At 42.9% G+C, this 26,106-nt stretch overlaps 2 protein-coding genes across 3 annotated transcripts; both read left to right on the top strand.

The window, feature by feature from the left end:
• Window positions 1–415: 415 nt before the first annotated feature.
• LOC139215299 (uncharacterized) lies at window positions 416–2,211 on the top strand. The gene is made up of 4 exons (XM_070846223.1): window positions 416–539; window positions 1,001–1,079; window positions 1,197–1,418; window positions 1,535–2,211. Exons 1-4 carry the CDS (start codon window positions 486–488, stop codon window positions 1,933–1,935), a joined length of 756 nt encoding a protein of 251 aa, XP_070702324.1. The 5' UTR covers window positions 416–485; the 3' UTR covers window positions 1,936–2,211.
• A 1,319-nt stretch (window positions 2,212–3,530) lies between these two features.
• Window positions 3,531–25,720, top strand: hycc1 (hyccin PI4KA lipid kinase complex subunit 1). Of its 2 annotated transcripts, XM_070846429.1 has the most exons (12): window positions 3,531–3,664; window positions 11,520–11,601; window positions 12,300–12,401; window positions 12,655–12,834; window positions 13,700–13,780; window positions 13,869–13,984; window positions 15,137–15,232; window positions 16,111–16,227; window positions 16,898–16,985; window positions 20,240–20,402; window positions 21,577–21,920; window positions 23,388–23,526. In XM_070846429.1, exons 2-11 carry the CDS (start codon window positions 11,551–11,553, stop codon window positions 21,873–21,875), a joined length of 1,293 nt encoding a protein of 430 aa, XP_070702530.1. In that variant the 5' UTR covers window positions 3,531–3,664; window positions 11,520–11,550; the 3' UTR covers window positions 21,876–21,920; window positions 23,388–23,526. The 2 variants fall into 2 exon arrangements, with proteins under 2 accessions (XP_070702530.1, XP_070702529.1); XM_070846428.1 differs by lacking the exon at window positions 21,577–21,920 and having other exon boundaries at window positions 23,388–25,720.
• Window positions 25,721–26,106: the final 386 nt, after the last annotated feature.

Below are 26,106 nucleotides of genomic sequence, written 5' to 3' on the forward strand. Positions count from 1 at the left end.
GTGTGTTTTGTAAGCTTCAACTCTCGCGTTTTCTCTTCTTCTACGGTTTCAATTCTGGTTGAACATGCTAGCTTCCGCCCTCTGCTGGCCGACGGGACAAAGTACACATTAATCTGCAGGAATGCGGAAATAATTTACAATTTAACACCGTTTGTAGATAATGGGAATACTTTAAAACACTTTACGAGTTTGTATTCCTTTGAAAAGCATACTTCAGAATTTTTTTTAAATAGGGTAAATAGATAGACAATGAATTTATACAACTAATGGCAACAGAAGAGTTTTGTTTTATCTTGCTGCAGCTCACCTGTACGGTGCACCTGCCTGTCACGTTCATATCTAAGCAGTAATCCAGAAAAACATAACCAGGAAGAAATGTTTGTCAGGAGTCCCATGACGTTGACGTAATGTGGTATGCGGACTACAGATGCATTGTCAGAAATAATTGACCTGAAAACAAATTGAGAGCCACCCGAGCTCAGAAAATGCTCCGTTTTCTGAGCTGTTGCTGCTTCTCAAGGGAAAACTCCGACAGCGAGGTACGTGTGGACACTATTTTAGTGCTTTAAATTCACGTTTATGTGATTATAAAGTGGCTTCATTGGAGTTCAGACGAGAAATTTGATCACCGCGTTGCTTCATCCAGTCAATCCAGTCAGATCACCGGATTAACCCATTAGTAGTCTAATTGAGCCTAACCACATACAGTTTAACAGTTTGGAGCATACTATGCAGTTGTCACAGAAAAAAAACCAAACCAAATCATTATGATCCATGGCTTTCTCACAGATACACAGTGCAGTGACACAACAGAACCTTGAATATAATAACATCTACATGATGGCACTATAAACTACATGAGACACTTGTAATTGACAAAGTCATTACATGCATGCAGGTAAACACAAGGATTCTTTATGTGCTTCATGTTTCTTTCTGAAAAGTGCCAGAAAAAAAAAAAAAAAGATTCTATGTAAAGAAAACATCTCTGCTATTTCAGAGGCAGCCTCTCCTGCACCCTAGACCAACAGACCTGAATGCACCTTCATCAGCCAGGCAGACCCGGCCAGCACACAGCGGTAAATAGCCTCTCTAAATGTTCATGCGTCCATGTGTCAAAGCTATACACTTCCAACATATAAAATTAAAGGTGAACTTGCCTTTGTGTGTCTGTGCCTGTTTTTTTTTTCCCTCAGATGGACAGACCGTGAAGCGGATTGGTAGGCTGGTGATGAGGCGAGTGTGTGTACCAGAGTTGGACCAGAGGTTTTCTGACGTGGCCGAGACCTTCAACGAACAGCAGGAGCGCTATGAGGCCATGGTGCGACATATCAGAAACCTGCGACAAAGCTATGGTTGTAACCACAATGACACCCTGGCTTTGTCCGAATGTCTGGGGAACATCAGAGAGGAGCATGGTGAGACACACTCAGAGCTGCCTGCTAGTACAAGGAATGTGATGGCAGGTTTCTTTGCTTTCATTTTCTGTTTCCTTTGTTTCTCTGATTCAACCTCCATGTCTCCCCACTTGCAGAGGCCGAGTACAGGGTCTCCCTCAAGATTAAGGGCTATGACTTCTCCCTCTGTATGGTTCCTGTGGGGTCAAGAGGTGAAAGTGAGGAGGAGGAATCACTGCCTCCACATCTGCAATTAGCTGAGAATGAACTGAAAGGCACTTCTGAGACAGCCAAAGCCACCATCTCAAAGGGCACCACGCTTCAAGAGCTGATTGGCTGGTTGCTCCGCAGCAAGGATCAAATGGCTAAGCAGGTGAAGGGGGCCGCAACAACTTACCAGGAGCGAGGAAGACTCAGCGAGAACCTGGAGGAGAACATGAAGGAAGTGAGGAGGGCGAAGGAGTTGTCGCTGGGATACAGACAACAGGCTGGGGAAGTCCTCACTGAGGCTGCAGAGATAGCAGGGGCTTTTCTGTAGTTCATGCACATTTTATGTACTTTATTTGAATCCACCAATTACGATACAACTGTGCATGATTCAGATATTCATGGAGTTCATACATGCTCAATTATGTGTAGAGAAAGCATGAGATGGAACAAAATGTTGCAGTCTCGCTCTTTTTGTTGGTAAAATTGCCATTTGCAACCTAATAACAACAACATTGTGAGTGTAAAAAATGTTGCACAACAGATAATGAGACATTAACACACAGAATGCTATGCATGTATTAAAATATACCAAGTATACACTCTGCTTTGCAGGCCATTGCAGCCTCATGTTTGCTACAAGAACATGAAGACATGTTTTATTAAAGATTTTAATAATTATAGCAGATAGTCACTCTAACACATTAAATATACCGTTTTATCTGTGTAAAGGACTTACAGTATTTTCTTGGATGTATGTAATGTTACCAGTTAACTTAAGGGGGCAGTGCAGACTCACTTTATCATTCAAACAGTCGCTCTTCATATTCTTCAGATTTGGTTTGTTTGTCATAAATTGCACTACATGGATAAAAATTCCACAAATCTGGCAATCAGTTATGAAAATAATAAATGTATTAGTTTTTTTGAATTCTGTACTTGATCAAACAACTTTTGCTAGAAGGAAAGAACTACTGCATTGGATAGTTCATTTCCTCTGTAATACAGTAGAGGACAGGACACAGTCCCATATAGCAGCAATGGGAGGTTTGTTGTGATTGTGTCTGTAGTGTTTTGTTATTGTAACAACGAGAGAGCAGCTTTGCTGCTTATCTGGAGAGGCCCATGCATTTATTAACGATTAAAATCTGAAGCTTTCCATCTGCTATTAATGTGAAAGCAAACAAGCACATGGTCATATGCCATCTTGATAATTAATTTTGGAAAATCCATTGTTCCAAAGGTCATTATCAAGTGGCCATGCATTATTCATCAGAGGGAGTCAGTTTTAGAGAACTAACTTTGCCTGAAGCTTTACAGATTAATTTGGCTAGTGTGCAGGATGCGGTGGGTAAAACCTTAGAATGAGTTGTTCATCTCTAAATCAAAAAGAAGTTTAGGAAACAAAAGTAAATTGATACAATTTGATAAAAGAATAATTGTTTAAGTTTAATACAGGTATATAAATTCTGTTCTTGATGACTTTGATTAGATCCCATGTTAGTGTGAGAATTATGTAAAAATTGTAACTTATTATGTATTATATAATTAAAATGTAAATGTATCTTAATCAAATAATTCAATGGCAATCACTGACTTGACGGCATGTAACTGCAATTTATATGCTGCAATATAATGTTTTCTTCTTTCAATATAATAATCTTTTAACTGTCAATTATTTACTTATTTAAGTGATTGATTAAAATCATGTCTGGTAGATCACTGCTGTCAAAGAGCAATGACTGACAGCGACAACCTACCATGATCGTGGAAATTATTAACGTGGAGCCTATTGTCTAATTTGATTGGATATCGGATCTGGGAGGCGCGGCAGTTACATGATATGCTGCTTACTGATTGGCTCAGGCGCTTGTCAGTCTGTGGAGACCGAGTCTCCTCGTCCAAGATAGTCTGAGTGGAGAGAAAGTAATGAAGATGGAAGGAGCTGATGTTGATGAATTATTGAGGAGATTTATGGAGTAGCGTGGTGATAGCCGTTTCCTCGTCTTGTCGGAACGATAGAGGACAGCGATACCAGGAAATTGACAGATAGCATGCCAGTAAGTAAACCGTAACTTCCCCAGTTTACTTGCTGTCGCGCCTTAGCCACGTTAGCTAACAAGCAAGCTAATCTGTAAGAAACCGTGGTGACAGCTCGAAGTCATTCAGCAAGCTGAGACAGACAGTGTGTGACCGCGGAGGATTCATTTACAGTGTCTGGCTGGTACTGGTTATTAAAACACACTGAATTATATGGCCATGGAAGCTAACGTTTGCCATTGAGCTACCGGTGCATTGAGACAGAATTTCACGGTGTGTTACCAGTTGTCATTGTGGCAAACTAGCTTGTTAGCAGTGCCCAGAGACAGGTTGAACAGATTTTTTTTAAAATCTAATTCATCTACAATAACAGCGGGGTGTGTGTGTGTTTGTCTGTGTGTGTAAGTATGTGTGTGTGGACTGTCAGGACATTGTTAAGATTCCTCAGGTGATGCGCGCGCGTGTGTGTGTGCCAGTTTGGCAGGAGAAGAGACACCACTGCAGGCTGGTATGTTAGATAATGCTTTGCTAGGAGTTTTCTAAAACCCATCATGTGATGCAGTTTTCTTTTTCTACCCAGACAGTCCAGGGGTTTCCCGTATGATTAGTGTGACGCTTTGCCGCAAAGCTCCATGGTAGTCCTGCTGTATGACATGAGCTCCTTCACTACTGTACATGCCGTCAAAAGTTGAATCATGTTTGTTTTACATTCTGTGTCCTTCACAAAGGCTCTTACTGTTTAAATAAGACGCTGTTTCCGGCTAAATTCACAAGTTGCCCTTTGCTCCTCTCTTTCTCTCTCTCTCTCTCTCTCAGACTCATATTTTATATCTATTTATGGGTCTGTTGGGTGGCTGATTGTGCACTGTTAAAGTGGTGTCTCAGTATGTGGATTTGTGTGTACATGTGTAAAATGTATGCGCAGGCTAGTTAATGTGTGGCATCCATTGCTACTAGTGTCTCGGGCCTCTTAATGCTTGTTGACAGTGAAGCCCAGCAGGTCATAGAGTGAGAAGATCGCGTGGGCTTTGCTTGTCATCCGGCATCCCAGCTAGAGTCACCCATGCCTGGGGTTTCATGAAATATCCTGCTAATTTGAGCAATGATGACAGTTGCACTCCTTTCCCCTTAAATTTAATTCTGCACCAGAATCTCTACACACAATCACAACATAGGTGAATTATAGATGCTGAGTTTGTCAGCTAAAGTATACGTTTGTAGGCATAGGTGCCAGTTGATGTAGCATACATTGATGTAGCTCCAGGAAAAATCTTGAAAATCAAGCTAATTATCTGCACCCAAAGTGATATTTGAATTAGAAATTTGAGGGTTGAGCATTTAAAGAATTGCATAAGTCAGAGAGGGGTCTAACTGTGAACATTTAAAGCTGAGACAAATGGAAAGAAAAAGGGGACATGAAAGAGAGCTTTAAAATTGAAAAATCAGTGATGTTAATCACTGGTCTCTTCAGGCTCACTTGCTGCAGGAAGACTGGGAATTGAAAGGGCGAGAGGAGGGACGAAGATGCATCACTGGCTTAGAGGCAGCGGAGAAAAGCGCGTAGGCTGCTATAAGAGGATTCCTCCCTGTCAGATCTCTCTATCTCTCACCCTGAGAGGCAAAAACCACACACACAAACCACATACTCTATTGTCATGTCTACTTAGCTACAGGCAGTCCACTGCTGTGTGTGTGTGTGTGTGTGTGTGTGTGTGTGTGTGTGTGTGTGTGTGTGTGTGTGTGTGTGTGTGTGTGTGTGTGTGTGTGTGTGTGTGTGTGTGTGTGTGTGTGTGTGTGTGTGTGTGTGTGTGTGTGTGTGTGTGTGTGTGTGTGTGTGTGTGTGTGTGTGTGTGTGTGTAAAAAACGGAAGCAAAAAAGCCCCCCCACTCCTTTTCACCAAGGCGTGAGCAATCTGCTATGAAGAGGACCTCGGGGGGGAGAGCAAGGTGGGAAGTGATGATGCAACAGGGTTAGCTACAGGCAAAGATGGTCCAAATAAAGAAAATAGCAACAGACGGCATGAAAAATGCGCAATATAAACCGCAGAGCGGCATCAAAACAAAATACTGAATTCCTAGAAATGGGCAAACAGTGTAAACAGCTCTTAGCAGGACCAGCAGGTCAAGCTGTGAGCTCTGGGCTTATTCGAGGCTGTGCCCTTTACGACCACAGTTGCATAACCCTGCCTTCACCTTTACTTGGACACCCCACAGCTCCTCAAAATAGGTCCTTAACATATTTTGCTTCCCTTCAAGTTGAGACAAGCTTGAAGTCGCTGACCTAGTTTGGAAATTTTGGGTGGAGTCATATTGCCACAGTTCCTGGTTCTGACATAGGTTTGTGCAGTTAAACCATTTATTAGCGGTCTGGGTGCGTTTGTAGTTGAGTCAGCTGAGGATACTCTAGCTAGTTAAGTTTCATTTCAACTTATTACATCTATTTGACAACTCTTCACCTCCCTGTAGCTTTAATTCGCTGAGAGCTAAGTAATGTGGGTGTCATTATCACTATAAGCCTAACCAGTAGTTTGTGTGGCCTGCACCCTGTACCACAGGAAAAAGCAGCTGGGGCAGCTCTGTCACTCTCAAAACCACTCTCTTTGTCTCTCTCTCTCTCCCTTCCTTTCTTCCCTCCATTCAAGCCCTCAATCTCATTGGCCCACTCACTTCCTGAAAAAAGAAGTTTCCAAAGCACAAGTGTAATAGGAAATGAGGTAATGAGCAGGGAGGGATGTGCATGTGTGTGGGTGCTCCCCTTATTCATTCTCACTTGGACTTGCTTCAATTCTCTCTCCTCCAGCTTCCCTGAACAGGTATGTTCTCACTTGACTATCGAGCACCAGAGGACACTCTGTGTTTTGGTAGTGCTTCTTACGTGTTTGTATCAGTCCATGTGAAATAGTGTGTGCGTGTGTGTGTGTGTGTGTGTGTGGGGGGGGTGTTATTCAGTAACTCTGCCAGGACATGCAGGCACATTTACAACAAGGATTAGGAATGCAAACTCAAAGGAGACCTGCCTGTGTTGGAACAAGTCCTCAGAAGGAGGAGTCAAAAATAAGCTCATTTAGACTGCCAGGCTTGTGCGTGCGTGCGCGTGTGTGTGGCAGAGAGTTTAAGACAGAAGCGTGGGTGTAAATTCAGAGGAACGAGCTGTCAACTTTAGCTAGCTCACAGGAACAGGTTTCGACAAACCAGACATTGAATAAACACACTTGCACAGACACACTTGTGTAATGTATGACACATTCTGTCAGTCACTCCTTGGCAAGTGATTCCCTCTATCAGCATTGGTTAAAAAAAAACAAAAAAACTCAGGCTCCTAAACACATTGATTAGATCCATCTCTTGAGCCCGTTCAGATCTCAGAGAGGCGCTTGTCAGTATCTTTGCTTATCTCAGTGATCAGGTGGTTGTGTGGAACAGCACAGATTGAAACCTAATGAACTCTCCTCTTTTATTGACCCTACTGTCTCAAACCTTTTGAGTTAGCCATCCCTCGAGTTGTTACACACCTCGTTTATGTGTCCATTTATCTCTTCCTCAATTCATTTCACCATTGATCTGTGCCTTGTTCATCCTCCTGCACCGCCTGTCTCTCCCTCTCCTGCATTTATCGTGTGTCTACTTGTTGATCATGTCATTGGTTTGTTACTTGTGCTTGTCAAGCTTGCTCAGCCACTTATCCTTAACACTGGTTATTCATGTGTATGCGTTTGTGCCGGTCAGTGTGGTTGAGCTTCACAGAAGCAGCTCACCAGCTGCTGCATCATTTGGTGTGTGTGTGCGCACGCTCTCTCTGGCTTATATTGATTTCTGCCATGATCTGTGAGTCCATATTGACATAGAGATGGCTAACAGTTAGCCATACTAAGAAGGAAGATAAACATCTGCCTGATAACATAATTATGCTCTATAGTGTACTCCCAGGGTGATTAGTTTTCTATTTTCCTCCACCAGTTGCTCGCTGCTGTCTGCAGTATGTCAATAGAGCTTAGAAATCTTGGAGCCAGGGCATTATGTGCTGGTTGTACCACTGCCTCTTGTGGTTTTAACATAGTTTTAGATTGAATCCTAATCATTTTTGTGGGTGAGTAACGCAGAAGTTGTTCATTGTTAATTATATCAAAATTGGAAGGTTAAACAATTAGTGGATCGGCATGATATAAGTCATGCAAAACATTCTCTGGGACATTCAAGGACAATTAAACAATTTTGACAATACATTTTCTAGGTTTTCTCAAAAATTGCGTATCTTGGGGATTTAAAGTGTTGTTTGGTTAAAACAAACAATTGGATTGTGTAATTCCTTTGTACTCTTCATGTTTTTTGTACACATATGCCACATTTATGTGTCATGTTTTACATAATTCAAATTATTTTCAAACCATATCTGCTGCTGCTTTCGTATCCCTGAAGTCAAGATTTAAGTTGCTGCTGAGGTAGGAAGCAAACATACAGATGGATGACAAATTAAAGGAAAATGTAAAGCATCTTATTAGAGTGTTAGGCTGAGCTTCATCGACAGCTTCAGTGCTCCTCGATATAAATTCTCCAAGTCTCCACTGCCCGACAGGAGGGATCAAACACCCTTTCTTTGAAAGTGCCTTCCCTCATTTGGTGTTTGGGGGATGAGAAAAGTGTAGGGAAAGGGTTGATCAGTATGTTTATCTGCACCCACTAACTAAGTAACTAAGCATTACTGCAGTCTGGTATGATACAGGTTATAAAAAAGCCACATCCACTCCCAACACATATATCCACTGTGTCACATTCCCCAACTGTGTGGAAGCCCGTCATGGGTGCTGTTGGAGTGCAGGCTAACATTTGCAGCTCTGGTCTGCTCTTTATTGGATTTCGGGAAAGTTTACACTCCAGCAACCCCAGCCAATGGTCCATATCCTGAAAGCTGTATCTTTTTTTTTCCTATAATGTGTTGGTGAGAAGGCTGACAATATCATGTATGTAGCCATCTAGTGCATATTTAGGACCCCTTTTGACTGGGTTCTCACTTCAGAACAAGTCAATAGGAAACAATAAAAAGTCACCCAGAGACAGTATCTCTAACCAATTCTTGAACCTAGGTTGAGATCTGTACTCTGCAAAGGTCATAACAAATTATTCATACGTCGATGCTCATCAGACCACTGACCCCTTGTGTGTTGCATGATAGAATCTGCGTTTATTATGTTTTTTCTATTATGTATGCTTTTCCTTTAGTTTGTCGCCCGTGTGTATCTCGTACTGTAGGTGGGTGGCTGCTGATTTTAGTCCTCAAGTATCTTTTTCTGGATACAGATGATGCAAATGGCATGCCCCAGATGCCAGCGTAGACAGAGCTGACTGCTTAAAAGTGATTCTGTAGGAGGAGAGAACCCGTCCTCTTACAAGAACGACTCATCCACACTCTAATCACAGCCTTTTACTTTGGCATTCAGTGAGCTTGCCATTGAAACGCACATGCTGGCCTTAGATATTGCAGCCCTCCTTGTTGTCTTCACCAGCATGAAAGAACAGAACAACTAGGCTTGACTGACACAAAGGACTAATTTCTCTAAATGGAGGCTATTCTGCTTTATAATCCTTCCCCATTTCATGAGTCACTGGCTCCCCTCCCCCCTTGTCGTTCCTGTTGTTGGTACAGTCCATAAATAGACACCTGGCTGCCATGGAGGGACCAAGCACCAGAGTAATACAGAATAAAGCATCTGGATGTGTGAAAGACAGATTAGGGGCTGGGAAGACGTAGAGAGAGAGCAGTGATGCTGTGTGGGAGGGTGATCGGAGGGACAGAGGGAGCAAAGCAGGGATGGGGAATGGAAGAGATGAAAGTCAACCATAAACATATTATCTACTAAGTGAAGCGCTGGTGAAAGAGTTTTAAATGGTGGAATCGTGCTACCTTTAGCTCAGATTTGAGTGCATGTTTCTGCATGATAAATGTGCACACAGAAGGACTTATTCCTCCCTCTTTCCTTTTCTCAGTCTCTGCTACTAGACATACCAAACATGGACTTTGTTTCTGCATTCAACCGCCAATTTAGCCTTGTGCTCACAGTTTCCTAGCGCAGACACGACAGAGCACAGACACGACATACCCCGCAGTGAGAACAGACTGCTAGTGGAAAACAAATAATCCATCAGAGATGTACAAAGACAGTGTCCTTCTCCTCATCTGAAAGCATATGACCATGGTCAGCCATTGTTTTATGGTGACAGTCACAGTGCAGAGTTAGTTAAGCTGCTTTAAAAAGACAAGAACTGCTTTACTGATTTAAAAAAAAAAAAAAAAAAATTATCTCACTCTTTGTTTAAATCATTGATTCACTGTTTTGCACCACATTATCAGGTCAAAATTTCAATTTGCCCTACACTTTGGTTTATGACCAAATGCATACCACTCCCATTAGCCTCAGCTGTACTCCATGTTTAGTACTAATTAGCCAATATTAGCATGCTAGCATGCTAAACTAAGATGTGTTAGCATTTAGCTCGAAGCACCACTGTGTCTTAAGTGTAACCTCCACAGAGTTACTAGCATTGTTTCTCTGTATATGACTTACCGATAGTTTCTTTCTAAAGCATAGCTGAATCGGAGCCATTGCAAAAGAAACAGATTGAATGTGCTTAATACGAAAACATGGTCACTGGATTACCTTTCTGTCTGAATTGAACAGCCATCCAAAGAAATACTGCTCTGTGTCGTCATCATCCCCACATTGTTGTTGTTTATTTTGAAATGTAGTTTTAAAAGACAGAAGATCTTTCTTCTAACTGCAGTGTTAGATATGAATCAGCAGATATGTTATTACACAGAGAGAGAATCACACTGAAATAGAAAAGAAGGTAGATTCAAACAAATTGATCACCAATACCAGTAGATCACCAGTACAAAAGAGAAAAGACTCGGAGGTACAAAAAGGTTTGGAATTGGCAGTTGCAAACTAACTGTAATGGCTGCAGCTAATCCTTTGTGGAAACCTCACCCATCAGTACATCCACTAAAAGAGTTTGCTTTTGCCACCGAAAGGCTCATATTGGTATTTGAAGTGTCTTACGACATCATGGAAAGGATCCCTACTGAGAAAGACCTGTGCGATTTTTATCTCCTAGAACACACAAGTTGCCAGTCTGGTTGCTGTGACTTTGGTTATGTCACTTGGAAAAACAATTCAAGCCCAAAGATGGCAAATTTCGTCATTTCGAAAATATGTAAAGAAATAGGGCAGACAGTGTAAGTGCTGTGATGGATAGCAAGGGATATCAAAAATAACCAAGCGCGATGAAGGCAGAGATGGAAAGAGCAGAGTGTTAATTTCACTCTGCTAAAGCAGGTAAGAGTCTGCTTTTCTGTCTGACTCTGTTTTAAAGACATCAGAACTGAACAGCATGTTCAACCATCTAAATTCTGCAATGCCACATTTTTTTTTGTCCTCATCAGTACTTCAACGGTGAAGCCAGCCAGGCTTCTCTGTGTGGGTGATTTTTCGATTTGCGAGCCTGAGTTGAGAACAGGTTAGGCACTTGATGCAGAGGTGTGTGTGTCTGGAGAGGAAAGAGAAGGCAACCAGGAGAGCGAGAGCGACTTATGCTTCTTTGGAGTATTGAATTGATGCCTGGAGCCTATACATACACTATTCACCACTGCCATGGTACTGTTTGCTGTTTGCAATAGAATATTTCTATCAGGATGCCAAACAATGGAAGGCAGGTAAACGCGGAAGGAGCCTTGTTCAAGATGTGATTGCTTGGGTTCACTATATACTTGCTGTCGGCCAATAATTATGCAGAGTGTGTGCTTATACGGTGTTTCTCTCTCTCTCTCTCTCTCTCTCTCTCTCTCTCTCTCTCTCTCTCTCTCTCTCTCTCTCTCTCGTAGGTAGAGGTGACTCCACTGCAGATGAGGGAACATGTTGGCTATGGACCAAGGAGTGGTGGAGGAATGGCTGTCAGAATTTAAGGTACTGCTTTACTGTGTGTGTGTTTGTGCTGAAAGCAATATTAAAACCCTCATACCCGTGATCATTACGCAATACGTTCCCTGCTACTGCTTATTATTGGCCAAACTCCTTCCCCACACATAAACAAACACTCTCTGAAGCACGTCATTCCCAAAGAATTACACGCTCCCACTCAGACATGAACATTCACGGATGCATCAGTTATACCAAATCCGAGGCATGGTGAAGAGTGATAACAAAAGAGCAGATGAAGGGAGAGAAGGGACTGAGAAGGGACCTGTCGTCCCTTCTCAGTGAGGTCGATATCGATATGACTGACAGTTTCTTTAGACTCTATCACTGCCCGTCTTTACAAGCTTTAGTCAAAATAGGATTTAGGGGCAGTCTGCCTGTGCGCACAGCAGCACCACAGAATGCTTTGTTGCTTTTATTTGCTAGTTCACTCTAATTGATATAATTTCTGTCTCATTTCTGTAACCATATACTTGGCAGATTTCTGTGTACCCTGAACTTGACGGGCTGTAGTGGTCTTAAGGGCTGTAGGTGTCAAGTTTGAACAGATCACATTTAGACTACATCAACAAATGTTTGACCAGTCAATACTCACTTCCCCACTTGCCACGCCGTGTGTTTATTTTTAGAGCAATGGTTAGTCAATAGTGTATGAAACTTCAGCTGTCGTTGCGTGTGTTTTTCAGACCCTCCCTGACAGCGCTGTGTCCACCTATGCCGCCTCACTAAAAGACAAAGGTTCCCTGGTCCCTGCACTCTACAAGGTCATCCGAGAGAACTACAGCGATGTACGGACACACACTTTCATGTTTTATTACTACTGATTATTACATGTTTTTGACATATTGTTTTTTTTTTGGTTTACTGATGTTTGATTGTCCAACAGTGTTTCCCAAATACTTATGTGCTTTATCTTGGCATAATTGATATGTCATAAATGTCAAATGCTAAATTTATTGCTGTTGCAGTGGCTGATTTTTGGTAGACTGATGTCACGATGTGCCCATATTTATTTATTTTCTATTTTTTTGTCCTCCCTAGTTGCTGGAGCCAGTGTGTCACCAGTTGTTTGAGTTTTACCGGAGCGGTGAGCCACAGCTGCAGCGTTTCACGCTACAGTTCCTGCCAGAGCTCCTGTGGAGCCTCCTGTCTGTCAGCGCAGCCAGAGACCCCCACACCTCCGGCTGCATCGAGGCCCTGCTGCTGGGCATTTACAACCTGGTAGGGGTGAGGATGAGGGTGGTGGTTGCGGTGTGTGTGTGTGTGTGTGTGTGTGTGTGTGTGTGTGTGTGTTTTAAATATTCAGTACCACATTTTTATGTCTGCATTGATCTGTTAATACAAACAAACTATTGTATAAGTGCAAGGTAAGGAAAAACATACAAAAAAAGTCCTTTATCCTTAGCAAGTGGGTGTAATCATACAGCTCCAGAAGCAGGCGACTTAACCGCTCAACTATTTCTGGAATCTGCATCATGTGTTTTGAAAGATTACTTTATGCCCTTTCTCCCTTGTTAGATATCTCTGCATGGAGAGTGTGAGCAAATATGGGTTAGAAATAGGGTAAATGAAATGCATTGAATTTGCAAATACGCAATATGGATGGGTTACACCTTGCAAATGACCTTCAGCGTCCCACAAAGAGCTGCCTGCACTAATAATTATGTGATGTGTTGAGTCCCATTTTCATCCATTTTGGCTCTCAATGTTCTTTCTATCAGCAAAGTGCAGTGTCCCCTAACTTCCTCTCTGAATAGCAGAATAGGTCAACTGTCACTCAACTAACTGTCCAGCTCCCATTAATCCATCTGACATTAAAATGCACACAGGGGACACCAACACACCCCAAGGGGTTTATGTGCATGTGTTCACAGAGGATACACGCAAATAACTGAACACACATACACCAGCAGACTGAAAGGGGAAACAGAGACCCTCAGGTCCACATACAAACACCCACACATAACAGATGAGTGCGCTTGAAGAGATAAGCACACGCTCTGTTGAGGGCACACAGAAAAAAAGTTTCTGTTTTTCTCGCCCACAGAAACATTTTGTCATCGTCTTCCTGTCTCTCTCTTTACAGGAAATAGTTGATAAAGATGGACAGAGTAAAATATTGTCTTTTACCGTCCCTTCCCTCTCAAAACCCTCAGTGTACCATGAGGTGAGAAACGCACACAAAAGCACACAAATCTAATAATTTTGCAGAAAGGTTTACTTTAGAAACTCCATCTTTATCTTTCCACCTCCAGCCCTCAGCCATTGGCTCCATGGCCCTCACGGAGGGGGCTCTAGCCAATCACGGGCTGAGCAGGGTGGTGTACAGCGGGCCACACCTCCAGAGAGAGACCTTTACAGCACAGAACAGGTAAGAAGCTTGATGGGAGCACTTGTTTTAAACTCAGCCGGGCAAGAGGTGACGCGTAAGCTTAGTGGATGTTGTGCTCATTTTAAAATGGGCTTTCCCTGGTGGCAGGCTGCCAGACTGCCTGCTTGGAATTGGCAGGAAATACAAACTAACAACTAAAGTAGAAACACACATGAAGGAGGGCAAACAATCTGACAAAGAAGCACTGAGTTCAGTTGTCAAGTCATTGTACTTGCAAATTTTTTTGTTGCTTTTAAAGTGAAGTGTGCCACATATTGCCAAGAAATTACTTTCTTCTATTGTTACAGTATTATAGGCTGAGTAAATATGGCAGTTTACCTTAAAAACCTGTCTAGTTTCAGCGATTACTGTCCTCAGACTTGCATTGTGGTAGAAAGTTTAGCTGCTGCCAGGGCCAATTATTTTATGCACGATGCCCCAGCGTCAGACATGGCCCATGGCAGTTGTCTTTGCTTTGTTGCATTTGAAGTTGTCATATCGCTGTTAGGGTTTCTTGAATTAATGTAATGAGGCCACACTGCAGCCAAACTCTGAAGGTCGTGCTAATCTGAGTGCAACTTCCTCAACTTTTTTTAATTTTTTATTTCAGACTGACTGGATGAATTGTTTAGAATAGTCGATTAATCTTTTGTTATCAACTTGAAGAGTTTTTATGTGACAAAACAAGCCTGGCTGCTTTTTAAGATCATGCACAAATGCTTTGATCTTAATCCCCCAAGTGTAGTGGTCAACGTCTGTTTACAGGTCTAAGGGAGCACTACTTCTAATGTGCGGGGGGAAAAAATGAAGTCTGAGAACTTGTTTCGAGTGATGTCATTTGAGTTAGAAGCAGTTGGGGTTAAAGGCTACAAGTTTAAAATGATTTGTAAGAAAATGGGGAGAGGAAATAAGTGAGCTTTACAGACCTCTACCATAGCAAATCTGCAACCAGGCTGTCGTTGCACTGCATTGTGGGTAATGCAGGTGCCAAGTTTTGACAAGGAAGAAGAAAATATTGAATAAAAAAGATCTGCTTTAGCTGGGAGTGGAGTACTCTTTTAAAGGATGCCAAATTTGTCTGAGTTCAATATGTTTAAAATGTGATGTTGGATATATGATGTGCTATTTTAAGGGTATGTTTGTGTTGTTGAGATTTGAGGTGCTGACCTTTCTACTGGTATGCTACAACGCTGTTCTCAGCTACATGACCTCCACCTCCCTTCAGTCTCTTTGCCAGCTCAGCTCCAGGTAAAACACACACACACACACACACACACACACACACACACACACACACACACGATCACGATCACGATCACGCATTTCAGCAAACCAAATACACTGTAGCAACCTGTGGGTAACTTTTTCATGAGGACTTTATACGTACATAAAGATGCTGATTTCATACTATGTGCCCTTTGTGCAACTTTCTTTTCTGTTAGGAGGTTTCTTCCACACACAGACAGTATTTTGCAAGCGCTTGCTTATCTGATCTTCTTATAGACTTTGCTGCCAGAGAACACCAAGATACAGCTATTCAGCAAAAACTTGCGATGTACACACATCCCAGCTCAGTGATTTTGGTAATCTGCCAACTGCAGTTGAGCATTGCTCTGATAAGCACAGAGCTAAAGAGAACTCATCAGCTTTGATTTCCCCCAGACAGTTTGTGGTGTGTCAGCCATGTACATAAATAACTGCTCCTGTAGTTTCGAATGCACAGGTGGTTAACACAGTTTTAGCTGAAATCCTCTTTGTTGCAATTTGGAATTATACAATGTTTTAAAATCTTGAGCATCTAGTAAATCTCTAGATAAATCGTTATGTAGCATGCATTGCATACGCTTTATGTATGTGTGCATGTGTGTTCATATCCAGCATTATTTGTTCTTTATTGAATTTGATATCAGCTCCCCATAGATAGATAGAAATACTTTATTGATCCCCGGGGGGAAATTCTGGTGTTATAAGAGCATAGAAAGTTAAAGTGACCACCACCATGAATACAAACAAATAAGCAAAATAAAATTGCAGCCAAGTGGCTCAATAGTGGTTTCCCTAATTTAAGCTTCCCTGCTTTTACTGATGCAAGCTCCCCTATTGTGTTTTTATCGGTTATCCTACAGGGTGTGCATATGTGGTTATCCACGGCAACAGATGCGGCGCTACAAAGGCATTAGCACACGGCTGACGGTCACATCAGAGTTCCTGGTTCAGCTCATCACAGGAATACACTACGCTTTGTGAGTGTACACACATGCCTGCACAAAGCCAGACCAGCAGAGCGCACCAATCAGCTATGTGTGTCTTGTTTCTCTAAGTGTATGTACTGCCTGTGTCCTGTCTCTATGGCAGCAGCTGAGTTGGTCTAATTATGCTCTAACCTGCCTGTTTAAAAGAGATCTGACAATCATTGGGCCTGCACACTTTGTATTTTGAGTATGAACCAGTTTACACGGCTGGGATGCATCTCACAAATGACTTGACAGCTTTATCACAATATAACATTAGCAGGCATTAAAAATTAGTGGTGGTGTCAGCTGTCTGAACTAATATCTATGGCTGTGCTCAACAGAATATGTAAACTTTGACTTTTGTTTTTAAAATCCAGCTCTGTTAGCACAACTAACCAGTTTTCTTCTTCCCTGTCTTTGTTACCGCATTGCAACACAAGTGTGCAAGTTACCACCACCTGTTGATCAATAGTGTGACACCAGTGGTAGGACTTACGTCAACCTACATGAGTGCATGTGTGTCCTCCTGCACCAGATAAAGAAATGGGAGCCCAGTCATAGAAAAACAAGCTCCACTGTGCTACCAGAGGTCTAAAACTCTGCAGCAGACCTTAAATCTGTGTCTCAGACTCATATGCTGTGTGTCTTTGCATGTGTATATTTTTGTGCCTGTGTGTAGGTGTAATGGGGAAGTTGAATTGGGATCCAAAGCACTGGATGACGTTCTGTATCGGGCCCAGCTGGAGTTGTTCCCTGAAGCTCTGTTGGTGGGTGCACTCGTGTTTTTCTGCTATTATCACAACTCCCTCTTATGTCTGTTTCTGAACCTGTAGTGTGTGTGTTTGTTGTCTGAGAGAGAGCATGTGATTTGGACGCACATGCTCCCCTCCTGTGGTTTTAATTCATGCACAGCACACTATGCTGCACTGTGCTGGCCACTGTGTGTGTCAGAGACTGCAAGCAGAGTGTAATCCCACTAGATTATTTACATGCTTTCCGCTCTGCTCCGTTAAGCTATAATCCTTGAGGCCCAGGGAGTGGAGGATTGAACCTAAGCTCGCAGTATTACTACACAAGTCAAGGTGTACTCCTCCGCAACAATCAGAACACACGACCTTTGGATTCACATTAATAAGAATGGTGTTTGGGCTTAAAAATATACTATTACAACTAAAAAAAACAGCATTTTGAACACATGTGATGAACACATACTCACACCCTGGTGCAGAAGGGGTAAAATATGCAGCATTTTGTACAGTGTGTTTATTTGTTGCACTGGAACACACCAGGTGGCTGCTAGCTTAGCATAGTACGGTGACGTGTCCCTCATGAGACCAAAGTGTTGCAGCCTCACAGACAAAAGACATGTTGTGTTGTGATTATGATGCTTTCTACCTCATGTTAAATACTCAACTGTTACATGATCATTAGTACAAGTGCCGAGTTATTGTGGAAAGACTTGTGAAACAGTGTTATATCAAGTGAAACACAAAGCCTTTTTCTTTCATTATTCTGTGTAACTCAGTCAGGGTGTGCTAAGATTTTAGGTTTATCCCCTGCGCTTAACTCTGATAGAAATGGGATTATTGATCGGATCTTATTGGTTTGGTCACATGATCTGAACTTCAGTCCGAGTTTAGAGCAAAACACGTCTTAGTTGTACCAGAAATGCTGTTCTTTCAGGCATTGTGTGAGGTTCAGTGCTTTTACACTTGGATCTCTGTGTCATCTGAATGTGCCTCAATTAGACAGAAATGTTTTGCCATAGTTGTACTCGCTCTACAGTACTAGTATGTTATGTATTGTTGATGGCTAAAAAATGGTTTTAAAAGCGTGGGTTTTGGCATTGCAGTATAATAGTCATGTTGCAGTATTCATACAGCAGTTGCTTAAAGCAACTTTCTCCTCTGCTTTCATCTAAGGTCACACCAGATGTCAAAGATGAGTTCTTCCACAGTTTGAATATACATATATACAGTGGGGCAAAAAAGTATTTTGTCAGCCACCAATTGTGCAAGTTCTGCCACTTAAAAAGATGAGAGGCCTGTAATTTTCATCATAGGTACACTTCAACTATTAGAGACAAAATGAGAAAAAAAAAAATCCAGAAAATCACATTGTTTGATTTTTAAAGAATTTATTTGCAAATTATGGTGGAAAATAAGTATTTGGTCAATAACAAAAGTTAATCTCAATACTTTGTTGGCAATGACAGAGGTCAAACGTTTTCTGTAAGTCTTCACAAGGTTTTCACACACTGTTGCTGGTATTTTGGCCCATTCCTCCATGCAGATCTCCTCTAGAGCAGTGATGTTTTGGGGCTGTTGCTGGGCAACACGGACTTTCAACTCCCTCCAAAGATTTTCTATGGGGTTGAGATCTGGAGACTGGCTAGGCCACTCCAGGACCTTGAAATGCTTCTTACGAAGCCACTCCTTCGTTGCGCGGGCGGTGTGTTTGGGATCATTGTCATGCTGAAAGACCCAGCCACGTTTCATCTTCAATGCCCTTGCTGATGGAAGGAGGTTTTCACAAAATCTCACGATACATGGCCCCATTCATTCTTTCCTTTACACGGATCAGTTGTCCTGGTCTCTTTGCAGAAAAACAGCCCCAAAGCATGATGTTTCCACCCCCATGCTTCACAGTAGGTATGGTGTTCTCTGGATGCAACTCAGCATTCTTTCTCCTCCAAACATGACAAGTTGAGTTTTTACCAAAAAGTTCTATTTTGGTTTCATCTGACCATATGACATTCTCCCAATCCTCTTCTGGATCATCCAAATGCTCTCTAGCAAACTTCAGACGGGCCTGGACATGTACTGGCTTAAGCAGGGGGACACGTCTGGCACTGCAGGATTTGAGTCCCTGGCGGCGTAGTGTGTTACTGATGGTAGCCTTTGTTACTTTGGTCCCAGCTCTCTGCAGGTCATTCACTAGGTTCCCCCGTGTGGTTCTGGGATTTTTGCTCACTGTTCTTGTGATCATTTTGACCCCACGGGGTGAGATCTTGCGTGGAGCCCCAGATCGAGGGAGATTATCAGTGGTCTTGTATGTCTTCCATTTTCTAATAATTGCTCCCACAGTTGATTTCTTCACACCAAGCTGCTTACCTATTGCAGATTCAGTCTTCCCAGCCTGGTGCAGGTCTACAATTTTGTTTCTGGTGTCCTTTGACAACTCTTTGGTCTTGGCCATAGTGGAGTTTGGAGTGTGACTGTTTGAGGTTGTGGACAGGTGTCTTTCATACTGATAACGAGTTCAAACAGGTGCCATTAATACAGGTAACGAGTGGAGGACAGAGGAGCCTCTTAAAGAAGAAGTTACAGGTCTGTGAGAGCCAGAAATCTTGCTTGTTTGTAGGTGACCAAATACTTATTTTACCAAGGAATTTACCAATTAATTCATTAAAAATCTTACAATGTGATTTCCTGGATTCTTTCCCCCATTTTGTCTCTCATAGTTGAAGTGTACCTATGATGAAAATGACAGGCCTCTCTCATCTTTTTAAGTGGGAGAACTTGCACAATTGGTGGCCGACTAAATACTTTTTTGCCCCACTGTGTGTGTGTGTGTGTGTGTGTGTGTGTGTGTGTGTGTGTGTGTGTGTGTGTGTGTGTGTGTGTGTGTGTGTGTGTGTGTGTGTGTGTGTGTGTGTGTGTGTGTGTGTGTGTGTGTGTGTGTGTGTGTGTGTGTGTGTGTGTGTGTGTGTGTGTGTGTGTGTGTGTGTGTAGTGATTTCAGGTGGAAATTTAATTTAGTTTATATTAGTTTCTATTGGCTCCACTCAATTCTGAGTCAGCAGTAATTGTTGTGGCATTCACATTGATTGGTCAGAAGTAGCACAACAGACAAGAAGTAGGCCTGTAGTAGAGTAACAGGATTACCACCAGATAACATTGAATAAAACATGTTGGGCCAGTTTCAAGCCCGTCGGAGAGCCACTGGGCAATCCTTCTGTGAAACTCCGGCACCCTCTGAAGCAGTGATGTTAGTGGATGTGTGCTTCTCCTCTCCCCCAGGTGGGTAATGCCATCAAGTCGTCACTGCATGGAGCAGCACTTAAGAGCAACAACAAGGAGGGTGCACGGAGTATCCAGGTGGAGATCACACCGACCTCCTCCAGGATCTCCCGAAATGCTGTCACCTCCCTCTCGATCAGGGGACACCGCTGGAAGAGACACGGTGAGACTCGTACTCGTGGTAGAAAAGCAGATGGAGATGTAGGGACACAGCTGTGGAAGCCGACGTCACTGAAGCACAAGAGCTTTTATACACATTTTCTTAAAATATTTTATTATCATGTTTGTATTGGGTGGTGATTTGAAAAGAAAAATCCACACCAAAGGAGAGAGCAAGAGGTTTCGATCTCTTCACCCTACCATTTCACGCCTTACAGTCACTGTGTACATAAGTGTTGTTCATCCCTCAGTCCCTCAGCTTGTAGAGCGACATTCCTCAGTTTACTATGTAGTGCTGTCGACCTCCTTTTTAGCATCTCCTCATTCAAAACCATGAATTCCTGTCTGATCCGTTAGGATTTGCCCAAGTTGGTGGCAAAAAAGAGACAGGCGAGCACAGTTTGAGAGCAGCCAGAAACAGAGAGAGTCAACACAGCACATAAACCTAATTTGACAGAAACAGGAAACCAGGGAACAGGTAGTATATATATATAACACAGATAAGTTGCAGTGTGTACACTTTTGTATTGAATTTTGTGTTTTGTGTAGTTTCAGCACTGTTTCAAGGAAGGCTTATAGTATTTACATGACCACAGAACAAATGAGACATTGTCTTTTCTTAGTCCTTGATGATGAAGTGTATGTGGTTCAGAATTAACAGAGCAGCTCTATTTTGCCAGGAGAGGTAAATTACAGCCTTCAGCTAGATTAATGAGTAGGTTTCATCGTGAGGCTCACAACCCTCTTTTATCTCATGACTCCTGCTTATTGGTGCCCCTATCAGAGCTACTTGTCTGTGCATAAAGCTTTTGTTAAGAGCAGATGATGAGGAAAACACAAACATTAAATATTTACTCATGTGTAGGGGTGAGTGGTCACCCAGTATGAAATGTGATTCCATTGAAATACTGTGTTCATATTCATCTCCATATACATGTAGCATGTACTTTGGCCATGTGTTATGTTCTGATCACTATGATTTTTGTCTTTTTATTTTTCTGCCATTACATTGATTACCTCTGTGTGTCTTGTGTTACTGTGGTTTTGTGTGCCTGTGCACATGACCGTGTTTTTGTTTTTCATGTACGTGTGCATGATGCATGCATGTCTGTCTGTCCATCTGTGTGTGTTTGTGCATATATATGTATTGTCCCACTACCCCATGCCCCCCCTACCAGAGTCCCAGGAGGTGAGTGTAGAGAGTGAGGCTGTGATGGGGGGCGTGGCCATCCCCGAGATCAGTGTGACAGGCGTGAGCGGCGAGCGAATGCCCAACGGAGACTCCATGCGCCCTCGCCCTGACGGCCGCGCCCAGTCCGACTGCGACACGTTGGGCGCCGCCTCCGAGGTCAGCCTGGACCCCCGAGGTCATGACTCCAGCATGCGGGGTCAGGAGGTCAGGAGGCAGAAGTCTGTGAGGCGAATGGTGGAGAATGAGGGTTCGGGCTCGGCCTCCACAGGGAGGAACCAGTACTAAGGTCCTGCCCCTCCTTCCCCCTGCCCCTCTCCTGGGGTAACCTAGGTAACCATGTGTGGGGGCGTGGTCTGAAAAGCCGCATGATGACTTTTCCCTCTTTTACCCTTTTTGCGCTGGGCTCCACCACCCTCTCTTGGCCTAATTGCACCGTTCCTCTCATCTGGCTATCCAATGTCATTCATTCATTTACTCTCTCCTTTGTGGCTAAAGCTTCCTCTCGAAGATCTCCTGCTCAGAGTCGTTAAAATCTAATTAATTATTTAAGATCTAACTGAATAACAGATAAATAACCTAATAAAAAATACATCATAATGAAATGTGCTTGACTGAATCACACAATCAAAATAATGTGATGTGTTTATGTTGAGGAAAAGAAAGTGGATCCTATTAAAAGCAGAATATCAGTGAAACAAGGCACATAAACAAAAAGTATAGAAGTAGCTTTATGGACATTAAATATGACACACATACAGTAAAACTGCAGACTCATTTGGTAAAAGTCACTCTAAAGCCTTAGGTAAGGTCAGTAATAACAAAATGCCCTTGAAAGCTCAGATATTATCTCTGTTAGCAGTGCCAGTACCAGTAGATTGTGCTCTTACGAGGTTGTTTAGGGGTCTAACTCCAGGGATTTTACTGGAGGGATCTGCTCCTATAGCAAACCTTGGTACGCCTCGACACATTACCCCTGGGTTGCACCTGGAGACAGATTACTTCCTTCTGAGTGGTAGCTAGGGGCTGAAGAAAGATACGCAGGACTTGAATAATTTGAAGCAAAGGCCGCTCACAGCGTTAAATCTAGACTTGAATCTGATGACTCCTGTCCTGTTTTTGAACAGGCGAAATCTGACCATGAAAGATTTTTAACGGGACCTGCCTATCTGTCTGTCTTCCAGCTGTTTACGGGCGCTCTGTAACAGTGATAGTGTCAGATCTAAAGTGTGTATTTGTGCATATGCGGGTGGTTGGCCACTTGACGTAAGCCTTGAAGAAAGCAGGAAAGATGTTTATGTGTGTGTCTTTAGACTTAGTGAAAAAGATCTCATGCATTTAGGGATTTACTTATTTGTGCCTTTGTCTTCCTTTACTTTTCCTTCGTGGTCTTTCCTAGGCTTATGCTCTTAGACTTTGCCCTCTCCTGCCTCTACGACACAACATGCACTCCTCTGCTAATATACTACTCACTGTTGTCTCACAGTGCTGCTGGTTAACCTAACCTGTGTGCTGGGCTGGAATACACAACTCTTGCACTGTCTCATGTCAGGTGGCCAGTGTGAAGGCGCCACCTGCTGGACAGTGATAGAGCTCCTCTGTCATGCAGCCCAACTGAAAGCCAGAAGTCATCACATGCAAAACACATTATATTTAATATATTATTTATAAGCCATGTTAATCTTAATAGTTTGTGTGGCTCAGATGGGCTGAATGACAGATGGCGTGGTTATTTCTTCCTCTGCATGCTCCTGTTTTTCACTTCAGTGCTTGTTTTGTCTCCCTCTGTCTGTCTCTCAGACGCAGTGGATCTGGGTTCCCCGGATGAGTTAATGGATATTTCCGAGGTGGATGAAGGGGTGTGGCCGGGTGGGGTGGGGCCTGACATGACCCCACCCACCATCACTATCAGCAACAGCGTCACCACGTTGAACCTGGGGGCCAAGGCCATGAAGAAGTGTCGGCTCGGCGGGCGCACCAGCAAGGACAAGGACAAAGAGGTGGGCCCTCTAACAACGGGCCGGGCCGCCAGTGAATGCGCAGAGCTGTCCGTAAAGCGACTGACGCTCACCTCCAGCCAATCGGTGCCCAAGGCTGGAGCTTTCACCAGCCTGACACGCACCGCCAGCGCCGTGTTCTCCCGCTCCTTCGAGCAGGTGGCCAGCGGCAACGCCCCCCCCTCCAGCAACCACACCGCCTCTGAAGCTGGCCGCTATTCGTGCAGCCTGCAGGAGGAAGGACTGGGATACTTGAGTCCGGCGCCAAACCACACGCAGCGCTCTCCCAGCATCAGCGTGCACCTCGGCTCTGACCTTTGAACTATTTGTGACTCCTGACTACCTGAACCCTCGCCTCCGATCCTGTGACCCTGTACCTGTGACCTGGAACTCCAAGCCATGCCAACCGCAGCGGACCACAAACACACGAACAAACAAATGAACAAACACTCCAGGTGGTTTCCTCGTCACTCCATTTTAACGTCTTTGATTGTGTGTGCTGTAAACCAGCCCGCTGCCCTGCTCCATAAGGACATCCAGATCTCCATCAGCTCCCTCTGCTCCTCTCCCCCGCAGAGACTCCTCTGGGCCTGATGGAGCTACGATGTCAGGGACACCATTTCCAGCTTCACTGATTTTTTTTTTGTTTGTTTTTTGGTAGTGCACTGTTGTGAAGTCGTGCCAGGACAAAACTGCACTCCTTTGCAAAGCAGCTTGCCCTAAATGGGTGCACTTAAAACTCATTACTAAAAAAAACTGTGTGGAAAAGTATTTGGAAAGTATTCTGATTGGCATTTGTTGCCCTGCATGGCTTTTCCATACATCCATCCTGACCTTGCCCAGGTTCGTCAGAGGGCAGATGTTGAGTATGTGTGAGCATGCTTGAGTGTGTGTACTGTGTGTAAGTGTGTACAGTTGTTTTTAGAATTAAAGGCTGCTGATTGATACAATGAGCAAGGTATGATTCTCCAAGTGGAACGATGTTTCTACTACTTTTTTAAAATAATAGATCTCTTCCCATAGCAATACAAATCTCTCGTATTCCAATGTTTTCCATCTGTTGGAAACTCAAACTCCCTCTATTCACACTAGTTACAGCTGTGCATCTTTAAAAAAGATAAAATAAATCTGCATTCTTCCCGTAAAACATCAGGAAAACGTACCACTAAATAACCAACCAGTATGATAAAAATTGGTTCTTAATGTTTACAACTGCACAGTATGGCCATCTTGATGGAGAAGCAATATTTGTGTCCTTCCCTCTTGCTACTCTAGCACTTTCCTGAATTGCTGTGTATTTGATGGCAAAAATAAAAACCCAACTTCTGACAAATGGCAAGGATGATTTTGATCTTGAGGTTGATGAGTGTATGGTGTCTGATTTGGTAAGTATTGAATTTTGCACTTGAAAGAGCAAACGAGTTGTGTTTTCAACTTTGGTATTTTCTTATGAACAAGAGAGGTTTGACTCTCAACTGTGCTATTTTCCTGTGTGAGAGAGAGGCTTTGTTGCTCTGCACGGATTTCTATGACTCCATCTCAAAAGTTTAAAGCCACTCAGACTTGAAGGCTGCCTACTTACAAGTGTAAAAGAATCTGAAACCACTGAATAAAGATGTCGGAGCTCCACCAAACCTGTAACTGAACCTGTTCCTGTGTGTTCTGCAGTAGGACAGCAAGCGTGCAGCGCAACAAGGCATCTTCCCTCTCTACTGATCCACCCGTCATTTCTAGCTGTTTGTAGTACTTTGGTGACGTGTTTCCCGTGTCCCTCCTCATTGTTCACATCGTTATCATTGCGTCACGAGACATGATGATATTCTCTTGTACCAAAAAATGGAATTAAACTCCACCCATCTGCTACAATTGATGTCCTAAATCAAGCATTCATGCTGCCCCACCCTGAAGCAAAAGTGTGTTCTGTTGTCTGTGTACTGAGGTGTCTAATGTCCATACAGTAGCTTGGTGGGACAATAACAATCATCGTGTTTCTGTATGTGGGTTTACAGAATGTGAATGGGTAAGCTCTTGTTGTATATCATACTGTTGTACTAAAGTTGGTTTATATTGGCCTTTCTATGTCTGAAGATAACTCACTGCTACAACTTCTGGGAATAAAGTGTTTCTATATTTCAATTGTATGCTGCCTTTTTTTTTCTGTGTACTGGAAAGAAATTTTTATATGCATCATGTAAGTATAATTATTTTTTACTATGACTAAATACACTACTGATAAAGTGTTAAGGTTGTTTAAATAATGCTTGTATCTGTAGCTGGAAGCCATATTTCATCTACTAAACTGGCTATGAGAAATTAGCAGTTGTAGCCAATGCAAATACTATTAAATATTAAAATGTCTGCAGGTAGACTGCTGTTTAACACTCGTGATTGAGAAAGGTGTTGTTTATTAATATAGTGTAAAAAGTGGAGACTGAGTTGGGATAATTATTTTGAGGCAAAGTTTCCGCTGTACTTGAAGATATTGAAAAGGCTCGATTAGAAATGGGTTTTGAACTGAAAAA

Source organism: Pempheris klunzingeri, chromosome 16 (genome assembly GCF_042242105.1).
Source record: "Pempheris klunzingeri isolate RE-2024b chromosome 16, fPemKlu1.hap1, whole genome shotgun sequence".
Classification (NCBI taxonomy): Eukaryota; Metazoa; Chordata; class Actinopteri; order Acropomatiformes; family Pempheridae; genus Pempheris; species Pempheris klunzingeri.